Source organism: Silene latifolia, chromosome 11 (genome assembly GCF_048544455.1).
Source record: "Silene latifolia isolate original U9 population chromosome 11, ASM4854445v1, whole genome shotgun sequence".
Lineage (NCBI taxonomy): Eukaryota > Viridiplantae > Streptophyta > Magnoliopsida > Caryophyllales > Caryophyllaceae > Silene > Silene latifolia.
Window position 1 is genome coordinate 12,779,522 of NC_133536.1, and position 18,863 is coordinate 12,798,384.

Below are 18,863 nucleotides of genomic sequence, written 5' to 3' on the forward strand. Positions count from 1 at the left end.
TCACTGAATTATTAATATTGAGCAAACTCGAAACTGATCCTATTTGTCAGTTGTCGCACAATGATGATCCTGGATGACCCAATAGAAACACGGACCAACCTAACCCGTTGTAAACCGACGAAAGCTGATGCCGAAATGACCCAGTTTTCTTAATCGGATCAATAATTATATAATTTTTTTTATTTGTTACCGAATATATGGATTACTATTAGGCAATCGAATGGAGTTTAGTCGATTCGGGTAACAGGTCAAATGCAAATCTTCAGTTAATCACGACTTACACGAGTCCGATTATTCTGATCGAGTCAGTTTTATCATGGATCGGTTAGACCGGGTTTGATCCTAACTCTTAACCCAATCCTAAAATCCGATTAGTTTACTTATACACTTGCTCATCAACATCAATCATCAGCAAACTAAAATCTAAGCACGACTCTGAAACCCCATCTCTTTCTTCTCCAAATTCAACCCTCTTTGTAAGTCTCTCTTCCCTTCTTCAAAGATCTTTGCTTTCTTAATTTCTGCATTACTATTCAATTTTAATTCATCATGTTCAATTGTTCATCCATTTCATCCATGTCTGTATATTTCTGCATTGATTTTAATTAATCAAAATTAGTTTGATCACAAATTGTTTATAAAGATAAAAACTTTAGATTATGGGTATGCGATTTATGTGATTTATGTCATACCATTATTGTTTTAGTGTCTGATTTGATTATAGCTGTGAGTTTTTTTGCCTTTGACTTAAAGGGTTGGATCTGATCAAAGTGAAATCCCCCAATTTTCAGAGATTTTAGAGATTAACTATTGTTTGATTTAGTTGCTGTGATATTGTTAATGGGGTTTGGGGTTTAGACATTGGAATGTGGTTATTGTGATTTGATTGGTTGTCTAATGGGAGCCACAAGTGTGGATATGATGATGATTGGACTCGAACCGAATCCAGGCCATGAATACCATATCTCATGAGTCATGACTTTATCGGTTAAGCTAGCTGACATGTGTGTAGTGATTTCATTGGTTGTGAATTATGATCAACTGTGGCGTAGCCAGAGTTCTTAGGAAGTGGGGTCTAGACTAATTGAATTTAACAATGTAAAATGCAAGTTGTCGAAAAATCAGACCCCACTAGAAGCAATGTGGCTACGCGACTGCCGACTGGTGATGAAGGCTCCAAGATGATACATTTGTAGTTGTTGTTTTTACCATCCATGTTATAATCTATTGTTAGCTGCAATGTATTGTACCATGATGACATGGGGATTCGTTGGTTTTGATATTTTGCGGTTACCGCGTGAATTGCTGCTTCAGCAACTCTTCTAATGGAGTAGTTGGTTGAAGGTTTTACATTTGACCTCTTTGGTTCTGTACTCTTTTGAAAGAAGGTTGATATTATAGTGACATTGGGTGGCACGGCGCTTTATTTCTCCATTTTTTTTTTCGTGTTGTTCTGAGTGTTTGTTGAGTAGAGGTGGAGATCTCTTGCAGTATGCTTATTAGTAGGGATCCATGATTCCGTGGAAGTGTGAATCAGTTTTTTTTTTGAGAGAGGATAAGAATTATTGTCTGCACTACGTCTGAGATCTCTCTAACCTATCAACTTCAATGGGCGATTAGGGGTTTGTCAACATGTAACATGATTAGTATGTAGTATTAAATATTAACTATTCATAAATTACTCTCATGAACATAGTTTGTCGCAGTATGCTATCTGATAAATAATACTCCCTCGTCAGCGATGCCCATTTGACATTTTTATTGAGAAGAAAAAAAAGACAACTCATTCAGTTAAATTGAGAAAGTTTTAACTTTCTGACTAAATACAGAAACTTGTATCTCCATATAAAAGATACAGGTGATAGTTTTCGTTAATGACTCGTAGTTGGGTTAGGGTGCGGGTTTTTGTCGATTTCTTAGAGGCTGGCTGATGTGCAAACAATAAAAACAAACAATGTTGATTGTATTGTTACGATTTGGTTATGTCAAGTATTGATTGTAACGTTACAATTTCCTTATATACTTATATCTATGGTAGCACTTTGTCATCTTCAATTGGTTGATGTAGGCTTTACCAGTACGTAACATTTCTAGTTTTCTTAGTTTGTTTGTCGTCAACACAGTTTTGCATTATTTGTGGTCTCTGGACTATTCCTATCTTGACACATTTTTCTGATAGTTTTCCGGACTTGAGCATTCTCAGAAAGTATGGAAGGAAGCAGAAATCAAAATGGAATCCAGCTTTTGCTAGCTGCCGAACAAGAAGCCCAGCACATTGTTAATGCTGCAAAAAACGGTATGCATGCAAGATGGTTCTGTCTAATATATGCACCACATTTTCTTTTTGACATGTTTATGGGATGTAGAGCATCACAATCAGATTAATTTCCCGTGCTCCTGTAAGATTAAGCTTTCATTGTGATTCACTGATACCCTTTTGGACTCTAGAGTCTTAGTGGCTATATACGTGATCACAAAGTGATTTCCGTGTTTTGTGTATGTATAATCAAGGATATAAAATTTGTAGTCACATGTTTCCACTGGTTTGTCCCGAGTTGTGACCCTGAAATGCAAGGCTTTTTACCGGATCTTAGGTGAGAACTGAGAACCGATGATCATGATTGTTGGTTAATGGTTATTAAGATGGGGGGGGGGGGGGTGCACGTTTTACTTTTATTAAGTGACAATCCTAATTCATTGTTTCATGAATGACAATCCTTCTTCCAAAGAATCCATCTTTTGTCTCCTATTATATTTAATCGGGAATAAAAATTGTTTTGATGTCCATTTTTTCTATTGATTAAATGCAAATGCAAATGCGTTTTCCTGGGAAACTGGGGATGTAGAGGAAGGGTGTGGGATAACGCATTAACTTCGCGACATCTAATGGTCTGGGAGTGGATAGAAGTTGTTCATGCCAGTTACTTTTTAAAATGTTCTATCCTTCCTTTTTGTTTCATTATTTTGCATTGTGTTAGCATGTTCAATGATGATTTATGTTAGTCGACCCCAAGTTATTTTTAGATTAAGGCTTTGTTGCTTCCGTTGCTGTTGTATACTAATTTTTGTTTCTTCTTTGAACAGCCAAGATGGCTAGACTAAGGCAGGCCAAGGAAGAGGCTGAGAGGGAGATTGCTGAATTCCGTGCTCAGGTGGAAGCCGATTTCCAGAGAAGACTTGCAGAGGTAAGCTCTAGATTATGTTACCTCTCTCAACTGCAATAATACTGCAAATAGCAGGAACTATTTCCAGACACCCGTACCAGTCAGTTTTAGGGTCCAAAAAGTTTTGGTCTTTTGCCGATTCTCTTGCTTTTTGTTAACTTCTTTTCTTTTGTTTTAAGAGCCTCTTTGTAGAAGAGAGGCAATATGAAAGGAGTAGGAAATTATCAAGTTTCGAATTCAAATTACAGATATAACATGGTCTAGAATCTATACTAATCCCTCTGTCCCGGTCATTTGTTGTCCTATTTTATTTTGGGGTGTCTCTGTTAATTGTTGTCCTCCTATTTAACTTGATGGGCAATTTGATCATTCACACTTAATTTGGTCCACTTGTCATTTAGTAATTGGCCCCCTCCTCTTTCCTTGGTCTTTGTGCCAAAACCAAAGGACAACAATTGACCGGGACGGAGGGAGTATATGATTCAAGAAAGTGAACTACTTCTATTTTGAAGTACATGTCTGAAGGCAGTTATATAAGCTCAAACTTCTTTCCTTGGTCTTTGTGCCAAAACCAAAAGTGAAGCATATGACAAAATAAGTACTTTGATACTTCACTTTTGGTTGTATCTCGTGTCGACACTACACTCCATAGTGAGGTGCTTGTAGGCTTTGTAGCCGAGCTTTAGTGACAAAGCTATTATATTTTCTTTGATGACAATACTTTCAGTTTCAGCCTTAGAAGAGTCACTTCGTATTGTTACATGTGTCTTAACGTGGTGAATGGAACAGAGTAGCGGAGACTCAGGCGCAAATGTGAAGCGTCTGGAACAAGAGACGGATGCCAAAATCGAACAGCTGAAGGCCCAGGCTTCCAGCATATCACCTGAAATTGTACAGATGCTGCTCAAGTACGTCACAACCGTGAATAACTGAAATTTTGAGTATGTTCCATCTGTTGAGTGTTTCCAAAATCTCTTCTTTCTTGCTATCCTTGTTTTAAAGACAAGTTGTTCCATTTGTAATTCATTGTATTTGTTCAGCACTTCTTTGGTTCGTTACCCTGTATTATGACGGCTTTGTCATATATTCTTGGACACAACCTCCGGGTTCAAATAAATGGCTCCTTCCGAATCCTAATTTTGGCTGTTAAGGAGGTTTGTTAGAGTTGTAGCCAATTACTTTTCATTTTTCTTTAAATTTATATATTTAAGACAAGACGACCCGAGTCATGAAACATGAAGTTTCAGTCACTCTCGCTTATTGAGATGACCGATTCAACCCTTAACTACAAGATTGGTTTGTCAATTATCACCGGTCACTCTTTGTCCGAGTCATGACTTGTATGTTCACTAATCCTCGTGACACAAATTGGTTATGTTCTCAACTTTTCCGCTTGTTAGCAATGAAAAGGTTCGATCACTTTTGTTGGGATGGATCTTTTTATTTATGTTTCTATGTGCTCAGCGGGCTCAACAAAACTGACCCGACCCGCATAACCAGATCTGCACTCATATTTGACGCAAAACTCGAATTGATGTAACCGTTTACTGTCGCGTACTAACCATTATTGATAAATGACTTGAGAAAAACACTTTCAAAACTTACTCAAACCCGAAATGACCTGACTTGATCTGATCTGATATGGATGCTTGTAAACTAGAACCTAAACTGACCTGACCCGTACTTGCCCTAATAGACCGGTTTGCCACTTTAATTTTTTTTTTTTGTTGAGGCGGTGAGGTAGACGGCTTAGGTAATCCGATATGACCTAAGCTTCATGACAAAAATATCAACACATTGGTCATTCCATTGGTGCCATATTAAGGGGAAGAAACCTCCATTGATATTGTCCGAATCTTCCTAAAGATTTTAAACAACATTATAAAATGTCATGTTTTCCACAAGTTGCGCTAAAATATATTAATATAAATAAAATTAAAAATTAGATTAATGAATTATTGGCTAGCAGGATTCACTTTATTTAGCACTAGAAATTTTAGTTACCTTTCCAACCAAGCAACTTTGTAATTAACCTTAACCCTTTACACTAGATAGTCCATATGACAATTTTAAATCAAGTTTAAATTTCTTTTGCTTAACTTTTCATATAATTTAACTTGATTTTAAAGTGTCTTTGAACTGTAATCAAATCTTGTAAGAGATTTGATCTTTTGGTAACAATTGGTTACAATAATGGGTGTAACATTAAAAATGTACTCAATTTGGATGACAAAGATGTTTAAATTCCGCAAGTATTCAATTAGTTCTATATAAATTATAAAGGATTTGATGAAAAAGTTATTAATGATTTATTATTTAATCAAATAACCCTTCAAATAAGTACTCCATAATTAACTTCTGCAAGGTTATTTAGGTAAACCATATTGTATGTAATTTTGAAAACAATTTGGATGTAAAATGTCTAATATCTCCTACCCGAAATGTTTTGGTCTTTCATATGTCAAAATAAAAATTGTGATCTTTAAGTAATAACTTAAATTATCGAACTTGGGTAGTGTGAGTACAGCTGTACAACGGTGTGTTGAGGCAGCTCGGCCTAGCCCGCACCTTTGGGCCACAGAACTCAGCCCGACCAGCCCATAGCACAACCATTTTTCCTCCTCGGGTCAGGCTAGTGCTCACTTTTCTTTGGCCCGGCTCAGTCCTACACTAAAAAGTTAAAAAGCAAAGGAGCCCAATCCAGCCCGCTACTCAATGCGCTGGGCTCAGGCTGGAAGTAGTTGGCACGACACTGGCCTGACCTAGCCGGTCTCATGTTCTGGCCGTGCCTGAGCTGCAACCTCCCAGCCCACACCCTATCCCAGCCCGGCCCGACCCATCATGGCCCAGCCCACTGAAGAACTCTAACTCTTAAGTGTGGGTGACAAAAGTTCAAACTTTAAAAAAGGTCTAGTCATTAAATAGGTTCCGACAACCCAAATAAGATTGGTCCAATTGTCAATAATGACATTCAAAGTAAAATAAAAGAAAACTTACAAGTCAAACTTACAAGTCAAACCCTTGAAGTTTAACATTTTGCCGAAATGCCCAATTTTTTTATCTGGAAAAGTTTAAGAGGTCATAACTCGTGTTTACGAATTCAGAAAGTGATAATTTTTTTTCACATCGATCATATTTCCGAGAACTACGAGTTAAAAAAAATTTGTTGTATTTGGATTCCGTGCTAGGAGTTATTGTATGTCAAAGTATTTTTGACCGAACAAACTTTGACTGACCATATCTGTTGGTAATGAATTCCAAACTCGATAATTTTTTTTTAAGTCGTAGTTCTCGGAAAGATGATCAATTTGAAAAAAAAAAATCATCACTTTCCGAGCTCATGACCACGAGCTATGACCTCTTAAAATTTTTCAGATAAAAAAATTGAATATTTCGGACAAAATATCAAATCTCAAGGCACCGCCGCGTGCCTTTTCCAAACTCTTAATCACTAGAACGGCAATTGATTGGAAACGTGGCGGCCTAATAATTATCAATTGATTGAAATGTTAATAATAATTTTTGCCTTGATTATTGGCAATTGATAGTGAAAGAGCTCGATTATGTTGATTAATCTACGGTTACCTTGAGACATATATCTTCAAGGGAATAAAGCAATCGTAAAATGTCATTGTTGCTTAGTCTCCATAGTTTATACAGCTTCTACTTTGTACGATATTATATTATGGAGGTTTTGTTTTCTCATGTAATTTTCCACATTAGACAAGCTGAACTTCCGGTGAAAGAAATCTACCCATTATTCTTAATTTTATTATTTATTTGTTCAATTATGAAATTTATGTCGACTATATATAACTTTATATATAACTTTATTTCAAGTAATTAAAAACAGGTTAGGTTAGATGGTTATACCCTAACTTATAAGTAGACCAGGTAAAACTAACGTGAATGTTAATTGAACCACACCCTAGTTAACAGATCTAATTTGACCCGACCCCCTTTGATTCCACTGAATGTTTATTCCCATACATTGATCATTATTCCTAAATAACTTAATAACAATACTCGAAAATAATTCAGAATCTAAAATAACTCGACCTGATCTGACATTACATGCATGCATGCTATTTAAAAGTGCTACAAAACTCTCATTAGTCAATCCAAAAGTAGTCATAAGTTGATGAGAAATAAGCAAATTTTCTTGCTCATTAATTAACATAAAATTAACAAGTCATTAGACTAGATTTGATCTAGTATCTATCTATATTAATGAAGGAAGCTTTTTTCGAGCGTTTATAGAGTCTCCAACTTTGCCGAAACACCTAAGACTAATGAATAATGTTAATTAAATCTAATTGGAAGAAAAAAAAATATATAAAAAAAAAGACCAAACGTACAATGGAACAATCATCCATTAACTAATGTTTAATAGTTATAATAAAAGCACTCCTATGAACTACCCAATTCTATATGAAATACAATCCATCAATTAACTAATGATATCAAATTATATCAGAAAAATGAGATAGACTTTTGATCTAAATACAATCACAATCACCTCATTATATATGACATCTCATTGTTGCATATTGATAATTTCATTCACGCAGGCATTACCATATTGCTCATTATTGTTTTATCCTTCTTAACTCTTAATTGTTGCATTATAATTGTCATCTTATTTTAGTACGTAAGAGTATGTTATATGTTTTTAATCTCATAATTTGTTGTTTGACTACAGGATTGTATGGTCAACATAAATCGAGTTCACCGATGATGCTCACGACAATTACGTCATTAAAGCTGAAATTTTCACTATAAACTCCTTGATTATTTGAGGTAAAGCACTACAAAAGCAATTAATCCATATTTGTTAGCCATATTGCTTTCTTTTATAATACTCCTATTGATTGTTAAATTACTATTATTGCATGTTTTTTGAATTTTAGTTTTCTGTTTACAATGTGTCGTTCATAGTAATAAAGGTGTTTGTTCTAATTGCGGCTTTTTCTTCTTGCAGTGCAATGTCAAATATTATCGGATGACGTCTCAAAAATATCATCTATTCATCTACATATATATACAATTTTTATTCAAGTTTAGATAAAAATTACAACCTTAGATGAATTTTGTATTCAAATAAAAGAATGGATTTTAGGTCATCGACACATCGCAATTTTTTAATGTTAGTATTAATTTAGCTTGGGATCAAAAGTAATACAGATATTCATTTATACGAGAAACAACCAAATGGTCAATATATACACCCATTAGAATGATAATGGTGATTTCAACTTGCTACGGATCGGAATGCACAAAAAAAGTTGCTATAGATCGAGTTCTTAGCTTCTACAAACTTTGGGTTTTAGTTGCTAAATTAGGACCTCTTCATTCAAAGTTAATTATTATTTTATATGAATTCATTGTAAGTTTCCTACCATGACAAGATATATTCATTTGTTATATTTTTATTGAATATTGAGTGTCGTAAAAATATTATTTATCATATCATATACTATAAGATAATTTTTCAAATAAAAGTGATTTTGAAAATTCTTGTGTTGGCCCGGTAAATATCACAAATACTATCCAACAACCAGTTGTATAATGGTATTGTACAACCGCCTCAAAGTTGTTGAGCTCTTACACAAAGCTGTTGAGTTTAATAATTATTCTATTAAGCTCAATAACTTTGTACTGTAACTCGATAATTTTGTTAATAAAGCTCGACAATTTTGTAACAAAGCTCAACTACATTGAATATGTTGTATATACAACCAGTTGTATAATACATTAACTGGGTAAATAATACGGAGTACTCAGTTAGATAATACAGAGTATTACAAAGTAGTAAATAGGAATCCAAATAGGAAACAAAAAAAACTCGAGGAAAAGTCTAAAAGTCGAATACCAACTAAGGTCCAAACATCACCGGGACTCTTTTACTTATGAGAAACGAGTTAGGAGCTAGGGATATATAAATTCTGGATATGTAACACTACCTACCTCATTATTTAGATTTCCTGAGCCATGGTTGATTGTATATTTGTATGTATATAACAGTGATCTTATTTTTTTTCCTAATAAAATAAGATAATTAATTACAACAGTCGTACACTATAAAAGCAATCTATAATTTGTTAAACATATCATGCACATTCCTTGGTCGCTAAAACTTGGGAGAGACGGTCTTTCAATAAGTTATTGAGAGACCAGTTTTCGTACCCTTCTATTTGTATTTCGTGACCGTTTTGTTGTTGATCGTGACAAAGTAATTTCGTACCTATTTACATAATAAATGTACCCATTTTACCTTTAATCATAATTTGTATCTATTTTATTACATTTAGTACCACTTTTTCTTAAAATTGTACAATAGTCTTCCAATAAACTTATTAAAATACCATTTCTCAGGAGACCTCTTCTTGCTAGACATGGTAGTTGGTACCCTCGCGCATATTATGTTCACAAAACATAATACTATGCATAAATATTTAACAAAAAAAATACACAGCTGCGTTCTTCATTAATAGCTAACTAGATTCCTTGCGATTTTTGATAGAATTTAATAGCAACACATATTTATGTGGTTGGACTACTTCACAAATTCACTCTCTATTTAAGACAAAGTATATCGTTATTTATCAACTGTCTCCCGGAGTCCTAGACTAGATAATATGGAATAAATTGCTTTACTAGACGAGTTGTAAGATTATTGAGCTACAAAGTACTTAGATTGGAGTTTCAACATTAGGCTCAAACAGTTTGTCTAGCAACAGAAGTACGAAAGTCCTACTCGATGCAAGTTAACGGGAGTGAGTTGAGCGCTTGCGAGATTTGTGCAATGAGTATTTTTTTTGGGTTTTAGCAGTCAAATGAGCCAAGAGGTACTACAAAATAACCTAAAAATGAACTTAAATGAAACCAGTAATTATTGTGCGAGACGGTCTTATATCGTGAGATCCTGGCAAATTCTCATTTGTGACGGCGATATCTATGATTCTATGATTTTTAAAATGAAAAAGGCTTGGTACTAATTCCTATATTAAATTAATCACAACATATAAAGTGTAATTAATAAGTTCATTTTTCAATAATGTTTCCATATAAATTGTTTCAATCCGCCATTGCAAATGCAACTTCAATGAATATACGACAATCTCATATTAATATTGAAAACTTTTTGATGTGAGACTGCTAATATCTTACTAAGATTCTTAAATTAAAGCAACAAAATAATAAAATATATGGTATATTTGCAATTAGTTCATCAGCAAAATAATCTTATAAGTGGGTAGAACACCATATAAAAATAGTAACGTAGAGTTTCGATCATACAAACGTTTTTTCATTGCTATATTATACTATACGACAGAGCAATACAAATAGGCCCGTGCATCGCACGAGCATTAAATCTAGTATATATATATAAAAGAGAGTTTTTTCGAGCGATCTGAGAGCGTCCACATCATCAAAAATCAATTTAGGAAAGTATAATTTTTGATGTAAAAAATAAAGTGGAAAATCTTTTAATTATTATAATATGTATATTTCCTAAATTATATTCAAGTGATATTTCCAATTTTTATATCAAACTTTTACATTTCATTTTGCAAAAAAATATCGTTAAAAAAATTATGAAAATAATATAATTAGCTTTGTGTTAAAAAATGCTATCATTAGAGTATAAATTTCATATTATTTGCACATATTAAAGATGGTGTACTTCTTAATACGTAAAATTGTGTACTTTTTAGTATGTTTTGTCCCACATTGGAAAATAAGTAGGTGTGGTGAATATACTACATATAAATAGTAGAATTGTCCCACACCGAAAGATTAGTATAAGGTGATGTGATCCTATGATTATAAATAGGATACATATTTGGAACTTATGTATCCACCCAAAATTTTTTGAGTCTCATAAATATTGTTTTAAAGAGCTCTTAAGATTTTTTATCATTATCTACGATATGATATAAAAAATAAAGTGGAAATCGTTGGAACTACCCGGGAAAGAGTTAAGAACATGAACAAGAAAATAAAAAAATAACTAAAGGTTTTACTAATGGTAATCTCCTGACACAATACAAAACTGAAGATTTTACTAATGGTTGTCTTCTGAATGCAGTAATAGAGCGTTAATGACTCGTTATATGTACGATGTAGAGATCCATATCTAATGATCGAGACTAAGTGATTTTACCTTCAAAGAAAAATAATATGTATACAATAGTGATTTTTTTAAGAAGAGACATGTATTTCTTGGTATGTTATATCTTTCACATTGAAAAATAATGTAGGCATTATGAACATACTACGTCTAAATAATTAAATTATGTATCTCACATTGAAATAATAGTATACGGTAGGGTGATTCTATAAATATAAATATGAGGCATCCTTGAAACTTATGTATTAATCCAAATTTTTTTGATATAAAAGATATAGACTTTTTAGCATGTTATATGTCCCACATTGAAAAATAATGTAGGTGTTGTGAATATATTATGTATAAATAATAGATATATCCCATATATATACATTTTCTACATTGAAAAAATGATGTACTTAGTATGTTATTTGTCCTACATTGAAAAGTAACGTAAGTGTGGTGAATATACTATGTATAAATATTAGAATTGTCCCACATCGGAAGATTATCATAAGGCATGGTGATCTTATGATTATAAATAGAAGTCATAACTCAAAATCTTTTGATTCCCTTAAGTATTATCAGGGATAACTCTTAAAAGAGTTTGTATTACTGTCTCTACAATAATGGTTTCTAACCTAAGTTAATGTTTGGAAAATCTTTAAGTTATTATAATATATACTATGTATTTCTTAGTTTATATTCAAGTAATGTTTCTAATTTTTATATAAAAACTTTTAGATTTCATTTGACAAAATAATGTAGTTAAAAAATTATGAAAATAATATTATTAGATTCATGGTAAGAAATGCTATCATTAGAGTATATATAGATTTTATATAATTTGCACATATTAAAGATGGTGTATTTCATAGTATGTTATATCACCCACATTGAAAAATAATATAGGTGTGATAAATATACTACATATAAAAAATAGAATTTTCGCATATCGAAATATAGCATAAGGTGTGATTCTATGAGCATCCTTGGAACTTAGAAATCAACCCAACATATTTTGAGTCGCTTAACTATTGTCTTGGAGAGCTCTTAAAAGTTTATATCATTATATTTTCTACCTATAGATTTTATATGTCCCATATTGAAAAATAATATAGGTGTGGTAAATATATTATGTTTAAATAATATAATTAGAATTGTGTTAAAAAATATTCTATCATTAGAGTATAGGTTCTTATCATTTGCACATATTTTAATTATGATAAAAAAAAATAGAAAACAAACGTCCATGGTAGCATGTGTAATCTATCAAAGTTCAAAGTTACCATGAGAAATTTCCAATATTATAATGATATAGTTAATAAAATTTGCATTTAAAAGAGAGATATCCGTACCAATAAAACAATAAAGGGGGTATTATTTTTTAATTGTTATTTTATTGTCACGCCATCAAACTTAACGTCCATTTAACCGCCTTTACATTAGGGGGTACCATGGACAAAAAAATGGAACATCAAGGGTACTATAGGCAGATTTTTAAAAGTAGGGGTAACATGGAAAATCTAACAAAACTAAGGGGTACCACGGGAAATTTCCGTATCTCAATTATGTTAATTTTTTTTGAAGAAAAACAACGTACAAATATTAATGGAGAGTACTTGATCATATTATTTATTAAATTTAAATATAACTATTAGATATAATGAGCAGCAATTGTCTGTATTTGGTATTTGAGATCTGGTTGGATGTCGAACTAAGTACAAAAAAGATGGAGTAATTCTGAGTATGTTATTTGTCCCACATTGAAAAATAATGCAGGTTTGATAAATATATATTACGTATAAATATTTGAATTGTCCCACATCATAAAAAAAATCCAATTTTTGTGAATATATTACTTATAAATAGTATAATTGTCCCACATTGAAAGATTAGTATAAGGTGGGGTGATTATATGATTATAAATAAGAGTTAACCCACGTATATATTAATCTTTTATTTTTTTTGAAAGAGATATTTTAATAATATGTAAACAAATCATTAGACATATAATGTAAACATTAAACGCTTATAACGTTTTTTTTTTTGCATTATAAATAAGCTAATTACCCCGTTGCAACGCACGGGCATTCAAACTAGTTAGATAATAAACACTACCTAATTAACCTTATTTGTGTCGGAAGAAAGCTTATAGTGGAACCTATAATTCTCCTCCAACCTGTGCCCACCAGGATAAGTGGATAAACCACATTAATTAGATTAAATCTTAATTATAATTAGTGTACAAATCCTGTACCAGCAAAAAAGAACAATAATTATTCAAATTAATTAAGTACAGTTATCCACTAAGCTAAAAGAGAGAAAATCTTTATGTTTTAATACATAATAAACATACAATTGATCTTTCTTATGACGGATAATAAAGACAGAAAAAATGTGATCATTTTATCATAAAAAGTAATCATTCACGCATTTTTATTTATCAGATAATAATTACATTTTTTATATAAAATGCCCACTATAATAAGTGGATAAACCACATTATTTAGATTATTAGATATTAATTATAATTAGTGTATAAATCCTGTAACAGCAAAAAAGAACAATAATTCAAATTAAGTAGTACACTTATCCATTAAGCTAAAAAGAGAGAAAATCTTTATGCTTTAATAATAAAAACATAAACCTTAAACTTATTAGTATCTTTTATACAACACACTTGTGAGTATAATTTCTGCATAAAGCCTGGATTGTCACCTTTTTGTTTGTGGATTTTCAGTTTTTTGTACTTTCATTAGGAAATGCTTAAGACTTAAGAGTGAAGTACATGCATGATTATTGTTTGGATAAGGTGGAATCCTATACGAATCTAGGAAATTAATCTTTTTTTTATCTCCAATTTAGATTTAATGGCAAATCTAGTGATCTAGCTAGTGGAGTAGTGGGAAATTTGTTTTATATGTATGTGTAAATTTATTCTAAATTTAATTTCATAAATCAAAACTACTCGATCTATTTGTGTTGGTTATTTGTTTATCATTTACGGGTATTATTTTTATAATTTATAATAATTATCTTATAAATTAAGACTTGGTGAGTAATTTTTAAACTAAAAGCTGGATTTTCTAGGTCCAAACTAACAAAGAATAATATTAATAATACAACTAAGAAGAGTTGAATTTTCTGAATAAAACTCAATTTTTAAGGTAAAAAGAGTGAAATGAGTATGGAATAACTCTTATTAAATTTAAAGAACTAGAAAATATAGTTTCATTAAATTATAAATATGATGCCATAAAAAATTATGCTTAGCACCACAACTTTAAAAATTAATCACATGACTTAGCTTCACAATTAATCTAAAGAGAGTCAACAAATGAAATAGAGCATCCTAATTTAAAATTAAAAAATTAAACGTAAGATGAAATGTGACATATATAAAATTTTCGGAAGAATTTCAATATTATAAATAAGTATATAAAGCATGTTAGAGCCTTAGGGGAGTACACAAACTCAATCTACGTGAAATAACAAAATAGAATTAAATGATGTAGCTTAAATGGCGTTATTTCATAAAATACATATAGTTTCTCCTAATGCACTTGACTGAATAGTACTAAAAATGTCGTAATTTAGTAATTAAGATGGATGTATTGTGAATATGATTGTTTAAAAAGTCGATCAGATCTGTAAACCTAACCAACCTGGGCTAGCTGATTGGTATCAGAATAGACATAATACCTTCTGGTTCCACGCCTCCACAAGATTATGGTGACAGCCTCTGAATCTCTGATTCACTCCAAATTCAGAAAAACCTTAAAAATCCTTCTTAACCTGTCTAGTCCAATTCAAACTCTGAAAAAGCCATACCTAATGGATCCTGATCTGATGTGAGCCCCCCTAGCTCCTAGTTGGTTGAATCTCCTGCTCCAGGGCCACTAATTATGGGATAGTTTGGCCTCCGAGTTCGTTTAGTCCAGTCCAGTGAACATCCCTAATGGTTGACAATAACATCTATGTTTAAACCTTCCTTCCAATACTGTACGTACTCCGTTGCTTAGTCGCCCCCCAAAAAATGATTGATCAATCAATTAAGGCGATGATTAGTATCTTAATTATACATTAATCAAATGATCTAGACATTCAAGTAGTCTACAATTCACAAAATTAACATCACACGTAAATAGCGTTCTAATTCTAATCTAAATCTTTCACTAGCTCATCATAATCTTGGACACGTAGTCACTACAACAAATACTTTAAAGCTTAAAGTCCACCAAGACTTCCTTTCATTCACCAATTATTGGCCTCAAACATTATTTTATTACCATTAAAAACCAATAACACCAAAACGTTATTAGTTTTATAAATGTTTCGTGCCCTACCAACCACCATATTGTAGAGACATTTATATACCTTTGACGGTCCAATTTAAACGTACAGACATTTTTAATTTAATTCACCTTTATTATTGTATACGTATATGTATTGTATAAAGTATATATGTCGCTTTCACATATCACAATACATTCTCAACAATCAACATATTCCAAAGTAAATAAGTACGGAGTATAAAGTATAAACGTATACTTTTATGAATTTGTAATAATATAATTTTTCTTAATTATTTTGTTAAATTGAAAGACATGTGAACAACTCAAAAAAATAAAACAATTTCCAAGGGAATAACTTAATCTTATTAGACGTAATTTTTAAGCTGATAATTAAGGTTCAATTAGTTGTTAGTATTATATCATTCGTGGTACGACTAACTCCCTATGAGGTGACTATATGATTTTTCAAAATTGAAAATCTTAAGACCAAGTGCAAGTTTAGTTTAGATCTCGGATGACTTATTTAGTTTAATCAGCTTTCAATTTAATTTAGACCATGTTCTTTTAAACTTAATTTCAGATCATTTCAATTTAACTCTATTTGGTTCATTTCACTTTATATTAGCTTCATTTAATTCTGTTCCGTTCAACTCTTTCAGTCGTCAAAAAAAACAGGGCTAAATAGTTTACTTGTGAAGAATGGAAATACACGCATTTTTTTAAATTGAAGTCCCACTTATAATGTCCATAAATCTAGAATTTGAACTTGTTGTAACCTCAAAATATATATTAATTAAGATTTTGATAAGTTATGAGAAAGTCATTTCACAAAAGACTAAGCTATTAATTGCAACTTGGTATTTAATTAATAGTTCAATTTAATAAATACATCATGTACGAAAAACGGAGGCACTATGTAATGTACGTGTATTATTATAACATGAAATAGCTTTCTAAAAATAAAAATAAAAATAAAATAAAATAATGTTGTTAAAATTCCTCTATATAAATCTCTTACCTTCCATTGTTTCATCTCACAAGCAAAATCAACCAAAACATCTATACTTTCTTTTCCACAACATTTCCACTTTACCTAACAACAAGAAATGGATCAAAATGTACAAATAATTGCAAGAAAAGCATGGCACATACTAAAAGTAGCCTATTTCTTACTAAGGAAAAACATTAGCAAAAGAAAGTTACTCCTCCTAGAGCTCAAATACTTAGCCATGAAACGTCCAAAACTCACCCACCACCACCACCACCGCGACAACGCGTACGAGTTTAGTTGTAGCAACACTCCATGTCACTTTAACAAAAGGGCACACAAAAGCCATGCACGTAGTAAAATATATCGCGATGAGGAGCGTGAGTTTCAAGCCGTTAATAGGGTATTAGACATGATGTTGAATGTGAGTAATAATAATAATAATAATCCTCGGAATGAAGATGTTGAGGGTTCGTTATTTACGTGTTCACCCGTTTTACCCGGGTTTGGGTTTGGCCGGAGTCCCATGGTTAGGGAGCTTAGGGTTACGGACTCACCTTACTTAGTACAAAATTATGAAGATGGTGAAATGTGTAATTATCATGTTGATGAAGCTGCTGAGGAGTTTATTAAGAAGTTTTACGATCAACTTCAACAACAAAGAATTACGGAGGCGTAATTTTTGTCAAAATTTTGTTTTGTTGATATTAATTACGTGTGGAGTTAATTTGTGAAAATATGAAATATTATGGAGTACGTAGTAGTGTTTCATAGTCGATCGTATAGTTCAATTTTCATATAATCCTTTTTTTGTTTTTTGTCTACTATGTAATTTTACATTTTCATTGTAAGAAAGCCTTTTGGGTTCTCTTTTGTACATTACCTTTGAGTAAAAAAATAATAATCAATGAGAATAAAAGGAAAATCATATTTATGTATAAAAAACGACTATATACAGTTATACACAATCTTCGTATTTGTATTTTTGGTTGTCTATGTTATAAGCGCTTGTATTATTGTGTCTTATACATCGTGTTTATTGTTTTGACGGGTCTATAATTCTATATTACCTTTCCTTCCGGACCTCCCTCAACTGTTACAGACTTACAGTGGTATACGTGACATTTACCTTGACCAAATAAAGTCACCAATCCAATATATACCAAGTCATTCCCTATTTCACAGTATGTCCTATGCTCTTCAGGCCAAGCTCCGAACCGGATCGTCTAGGCTAGGGGTGACGGCTGCACGGGCCGACTTAGGCTTGGCTTTAACTAGGCCCATTAAGTTATTCTTAATGTTTTTTAATTGGTTTTTACGGCCTTGGGCGGACTAGGCCCAACTCTTTAGGCCCTAAAGCGGCCAAGGATCTAACGGGTTGAAGCAGGCTGGGGTGGATTGCAGAAATATAGGCCCGCCACCTAGTGGTGGCTACGCCCTGAAACGGCCCTTGGTGGAGGCGGCTTGGGCGGGCCGGGTTGGGTTTGCTAAGGCTGCAACCCAGGTCAGGCCCGTGGCGGGTGGAGGGCGGGCCGGGCTTGCAGGCTGGTCCGAAAAAAACATTTTTTTTGGGCGGGCCGGGTTTGAGGTTTGAGACCCGGCCCGGCCAGAGGGAAGGCACGGGTCAGAAGGACCTAGGGTCGGGTCAGGTAGGCTGGGTCTAAGGAGGCCTGAGTGGTGGGTCGGGCCAGGTTAGCCCGTTGATTTGGCCAGCTCTACCGCCACCTAACATATGGAGTTGACCGGGTCATGCCAGGCTAACCCGTGTTGTTGACCAAGTCTCGACCATACCCTTCTCACCACAAAATAATCTTCCTAAAACTTTATAATATCTTATGATTCTTATTCCACCTCAACTTATTAGTCACTTAATTGACCTAAATATCCATGCTACAGTGCTACTACCTCTCTAGCTTCATCCAATACTATACCTATCTAGCTACTGTATAACATATCGCTTGGCTCTTTAAATGCACACTAATTTCACAAAGTTTCTTAACGATTTTTTTTTACTAAAATAATAGACTCACAATTTGGTTTCACATCCTCCTGGTAGTCTTCATAACAAATGATTATATTTTTAAGGGTCATAACAAATACAGCCCTTAAAATTGCATCTATAAAACATTATTAAAAGCTAGCCTAAAAAGGCCACGTAGACAATGTCACATGGGATGAAAAAAAGCCATGTACGCAATAACATTGTGACTTGTCAAACTAATATGACATGCATTATCAATTTATTATTATATTGCATTAATTTAATTCACTTATTTCCTTTAAAAATCCATCCATATTCC

General features: G+C 32.6%; 2 protein-coding genes across 3 annotated transcripts; both read left to right on the forward strand.

Annotated features, from left to right (window-relative positions):
* The first annotated feature begins 221 nt into the window (after positions 1 to 221).
* Positions 222 to 4,326, forward strand: LOC141611098 (V-type proton ATPase subunit G 1-like). Of its 2 annotated transcripts, none has more exons than XM_074429512.1 (4): positions 222 to 476; positions 2,180 to 2,296; positions 3,085 to 3,185; positions 3,954 to 4,326. In XM_074429512.1, the coding sequence occupies exons 2-4, from the start codon at positions 2,209 to 2,211 to the stop codon at positions 4,095 to 4,097; spliced, it is 333 nt and encodes a 110-aa protein (XP_074285613.1). In that variant the 5' UTR covers positions 222 to 476; positions 2,180 to 2,208; the 3' UTR covers positions 4,098 to 4,326. The 2 variants fall into 2 exon arrangements, with proteins under 2 accessions (XP_074285613.1, XP_074285615.1); XM_074429514.1 differs by having other exon boundaries at positions 385 to 476; positions 2,204 to 2,296.
* Positions 4,327 to 16,681: 12,355 nt separating this feature from the next.
* On the forward strand, positions 16,682 to 17,242 carry LOC141612927 (uncharacterized). The gene has a single exon (XM_074431676.1). It carries the CDS (start codon positions 16,682 to 16,684, stop codon positions 17,240 to 17,242), a length of 561 nt encoding a protein of 186 aa, XP_074287777.1.
* The last annotated feature ends 1,621 nt before the right edge of the window (positions 17,243 to 18,863 follow it).